The sequence below is a fragment of the Danio rerio genome, chromosome 15 (genome assembly GCF_052040795.2).
Source record: "Danio rerio strain M-AB ecotype USA chromosome 15, GRCz13ab, whole genome shotgun sequence".
NCBI lineage: Eukaryota > Metazoa > Chordata > Actinopteri > Cypriniformes > Danionidae > Danio > Danio rerio.
This window is the reverse complement of record NC_141035.1, coordinates 51,830,001-51,835,000: the sequence shown is the minus strand read 5'-3', so window position 1 is coordinate 51,835,000 and position 5,000 is coordinate 51,830,001. Positions and strand designations below refer to the sequence as shown.

The following is a 5,000-nucleotide window of genomic DNA, read 5'->3' as shown; positions in this document are numbered from 1 at the left end:
ACAAGACAAAAAATCTAAGTAAGAAAGGCATTTTTTGCAGTGCACTGGTTCAAATCCTTACCGAGCCAGCTGATGTTTCTGTATGTAGTTTCCCCTGAGTTCTCCAGTTTCCTCTAACAGGCCAAAACATGTGTCATAATTGAATTGATCAATCTAGATCAGCACTATAGTCGAGCTCTTATAGCAGAATACCTCTACATAGCCATGATAATCTGCCATCAGCCCTTGACAAAGCGGAGAGTTCTCCAGATCTAACTAAGCTCAAACTCCCCTCGCGCCCTGCTAAACAGGACAGCATGCCAAACACGCTCTATAATCCATCATCAGCTGAGGGGGAACTCCTGAATTCTGTTTTAAAGAGAGCTCAGGGTATCCTATACTCCCTGGATCCCCCATAGTTTTCTGTGTTTCAGCTGCTGCCATCAGGACGTGCGTTTAGGGTTCCCATATACAGGACAAACAGCACAATCTCACGGCAATTCGTAACTTTTTGATTTAGTGGCTAATTCATATGAATTTGTGTGATCTAATTTGTACAATTTAGTACGATTTGCTCATCACCCAATGACAGTTGGGGTTAGGGGTGGGGTTAGGTTGGGTGCCACACCTCCTTTTTAAAATCGTACGACTGAACTGGAATGAAGTAGCCACTAAACTGACAACACGTAAAATACTTACGTTTCCTCGTGAGGTCAGGCTGGGACAGACAGATTCCTTTATACTGGCGGCCATCAGCTCATTAAATGAGTCCAGCGGGAGGGGATGCAGCTAAACAGTGATCTATTGTATATTGTGTGGTGATATCTTGGTAATGTGTAGCTGGAACGTCACCTGTGTTTCGGCACCTTGCTGCAGTTTAAGTTTCCCTAAACAGGATAATAAAGTTGAGTCTGAAGAGTTACGGCAGGGCAGTCTGTTTCAGCAGGACACTGACCCAAAGCACAGTTCCAGATCCACCAGGGGCTTCATGCTCTGACACCATACAGTGATCTGGAATGGCCAGCCCAGACCCCTAATTTGCACATCATTGAACATCTATGGTTGATTTGTAAAGGGCCGTTCACTCAGTACCCATCAGACCCGACTGACCTGGAGGAGTTCTGCAGGGAGGAACGGCCCACACTGCCTTCAGCAAGAGTTCAGGGGCTCACCCTGGACTATAAGAAGTGTCTACAGGCAGCTAAAGATGCCTCTACAGGAGACTGACGTCATAATTGTGTTGGCGTGCACACATAAACACTCCTGTCTGTGTGTGTTCAGACTTAAACTGCATCTGCTGATGAAATAAATGTTCTGTCAGAGCTGAAATGCTGCGTTTCCCCCAGAGCATAACACACCTATCCAGCGGACACTGCTGAGCTGAAGACCAACACGCCCCGACTGCAGCTCTGAACATCATCAGGGGTGCACAAACTTCTGCATAAAACTATATATATATATTTATATAGTGTGTGAGAGTGTGTGTGTGTGTGTGAGTGTGTGTGTGTGTGTGAGTGTGTGTGTGTGTGTGAGTGTGTGTGTGTGTGTGTGTGTGTGTGTGTGTGTGTGTGTGTGTGTGTGTGTGTGTGTGTGTGTGTGTGTGTGTGTCTGTGTGTGTGTGTGTGTGTGTGTGTGTGTGTCTGTGTGTGTGTGTGTGTGTGTGTGTGTGTGTGTGTGTGTGTGTGTGTGTGTGTGTGTGTGTGTGTGTGTGTGTGTGTGTCTAATAATAACACTCAGCGGTGTGGTAAACTCATGAAGATGAGCTGATATATCTGATAGTCACACACACACACACACACACACACACACAGTTTGTGTGCTGATAGATGATGTCTGCAGTGTCGTGTTCAGGCGGAGATGATGACGCTCACTCATGTTTCCAGTAAACCCTGCACTACTGAACATCATGATGAGTGAGCGGAAACACTGAAGGAAAACACAGTCAACACACAGTAAACACACACTTTATTGAGGATTGAACACACACACAGGTATTGAACAGACAGCAGATCAGCAGAACACACTGCTGGAGGATCTGAAACACACTGCTGGAGGATTGTGGGTATTTTCAGGGAGACATGGCGTGGTTTCTGGCGTTCTTCTGTTTGCGCGGCCCGTGGAGAGTGCTGTATTCATCAGAGCGCGTGTTCAGCCGCTGAGCACACACACACACACACACACACACACACACACACACACACACACACAAACACACACACACACACGGGTCAGTCAGAATAGATCACACACACTTCACAGTATACTGAGAGCAATGTTGTCTGCAGAACTGTTGTAAACCATTTATTTGTGTTGAGTTTAAACAAACTAATTTAATTTAATAATGTTCGACTTCATTTGTTTAAATTCAGCCCAATTAAATTGTTTACAACCACATGACTTAAAAAAATTAGTAAAGCCAAGGGATCATCTCTGAATATTCTTGTCAGTGTATCTGCAGTCTGGTGTACGATGTCGATATGATTACAGATGTGCCAGAAATGTGGAGCTTCTTCTTCTTTTACATTAAGCCTCCTAATATACTGAAGTGTTGTTTACTGCTGATCATTAACTCAACGATACAGCACAGAATAATAATAATCAAATCTCCAATAGTCTACTGCTCATGGACTTACAATAAGTGTTAAAGGTCATTGGCGTTTAAATCATGATAATAATACATTCAGACAATACATTCATGAACAGTTTGACAGGAAAAGTAAATGTCAGAACAATACATCAGTAAAATAAGAATAAATGAAGCAGTGGTGTTAATCTACTGTAAATCTAAACCTCTGATTAGCCAAGCGATTCCCTTTCAGAGAGAACACATGCAGTCAAACGCTGCTGAAGCTCCAAAACACCAAAACACACCACATGTGATGAACGTGAATCACCTCAGCCATAGTGGATCCAGTCAAAGCACCGGATGTGAGCAGTGTTTCTAACCCAAATGTTTTCTGGCCCAGCTCCGGGCCACACAATAACTTTTCCCTCGGCCCAAGAACTGCAGAGAATGACGGTCCTGAAGTGCCCCACAACTGGATTAAAGACAAGGGCCACACATGGGCCAGAACCGGCCTGAATATCAGCCAATGTCAACTTTAACTGGGCCAAAACAGGTTTATTATTGGTACCGATTCTCACCTATAAGTGTACACTTTAACCAGAAACCCTAAAAAACTGAGCCATAACCCAGTCTAATGTTACCTGAACAACAGAACCATCGCTACACTGATCTGGACCACACATCTTCCATCCACAACTCGCCCAAATGTAGTTCTCCTTCCTGCATGCAGTGCATCATTGCCACATTCAGCTGGCAGTATGCATGCCAGTGCCGGCAACATGCCAGCAGTGCCATAATGAGGCCACATCTGGGCCGAGTCCGTTTACTATGTGGGAAGAGGCTCATAACACTTCTAAACACCAGCTGACTGTCCAATATCACAGCTATACTCTGAGTTATTTTCAATATTAAAATCCTCCATTAGTGGACGAAGAATGGTGTTGGTGCATCTGCACTGATGTCCTGAAGATGCCAGCAGAGATGTGAATTATGTGTGTGTGGAAAACTGAATTACCGCATTTAAGACGAGTGAATGAAGCAGTGTTTCCATCTGAGGACTCAGAGAGAACACAACCGACACTTCCTGATGAACTGGTACCAAAGATCAACAGGAAAAGCTGAATCTGCTGTGGTCGGAGAAGCTGCGTCACTCTTTTCTTTATTTAATAAACGACCTGCGCCTCAGAAGATGATGCCAGCACACAATGAACACGCGCGCTGGTGTTTGAAGGCATGAGACGCGGAGCACAGACGCTCAGTAATGACATACTAACACTAATACTGAAGCGGTCACGGTGATGAAGAATGACCAAATCAACATGTCAGATGTGCTGCAGTGTGCTCAGCCTGCTGGATTCTCCAACACACACACACACACACACACACACTATCATCACCACATCAGCTCTTATAACCCCATCACATGACCTTATTAATGCACACACTGGAATGTGTTCAGTAAAGGGTTTCCAGCACAGTTTATGTGCATCTTTTCTTATCTAAGAGTTTCTCCTGCTGTTGTGTGTGTGTTTACATGCAGATCCTCTATTCTCATGCACACCTCAGCATGTCCATCAACTGTTTACATGAGCAGATGCAAACCGCATATGAGGATAGTGTGACGACCCCAGGATTTCAGTATGGATGTAGCAGATCCTGATTGGGTGCCTGGTTGCTCACCAATTGGTTCAGAGCATATAAATGCCAGTGTGTGCTAGATTCTGGAGGACGGTGTGACTACAGGCCGTCCTCGTGTCAAGACCATCTCTTGATTTCTGCAACCTATGGTTTTGTTTAGCATTATTTATTTGTGTAGTTAAAGTAGTTATTTTCTTTATTGTCCCCTAGACATTTGTTTGTTTGTTGATTTTGTTGTTCTATTTAGTTTTATGTATAATGAATAAGTTGCTTATACATTCTTTTGTTTTCGGAACTTTTTTATGTTGTGACTCGAACGAGGGGGTCGTTGCTGTAGAAATGAATGCCAACACTGCGTCTCATAACAATATTCCCGGTGGGAGCATGCACATCTTCAGCTTGGAGTTATACAGTTCTCTCTGTGTTCTGGAGGATTGTGAGATATTGAGCTTCAAAGAGTTTGCTTTCCATATAGCAAGCAGTGTGTGTGTGTGTGTGTGTGTGTGTGTGTGTGTGTGTGTGTGTGTGTGTGTGTGTGTGTGTGTGTGTGTGTGTGTGTGACGTGTGTTTAAATAAAAAGTCTTAAAATGTGAAAAAACATGCCATAATGTAAATAAGCTGTCATGTAATACGAATATGCCAATAACTCAATATTGGTGTCAGACAGAACTTTATAACTCTGAGGTGACCAAGTGTTCAGTAACACAGACCCTAAAGCAGAACCCTGAGCAGCGCCACACTGGACCTGCTTGATATTTGAACTGGTGATCCACTGAACCACAGACTGTGACCTGTTGATGAGGCAGCACAGACACCA

At 44.0% G+C, this 5,000-nt stretch overlaps 1 protein-coding gene across 3 annotated transcripts in view; it reads right to left on the bottom strand.

The window, feature by feature from the left end:
• Positions 1–1,926: 1,926 nt before the first annotated feature.
• The window catches only part of LOC141377947 (uncharacterized), a 10,126-nt gene continuing 7,052 nt past the window's right edge, over positions 1,927–5,000 (bottom strand). For all 3 annotated transcript variants that reach the window (XM_087284789.1, XM_087284787.1, XM_087284788.1), the window contains one exon: positions 1,927–2,134. In XM_087284789.1, coding sequence (XP_087140915.1) covers positions 2,048–2,134 — 87 coding nt within the window. In that variant the 3' untranslated portion in view covers positions 1,927–2,047. The remainder of the gene's footprint in view (positions 2,135–5,000) is intronic.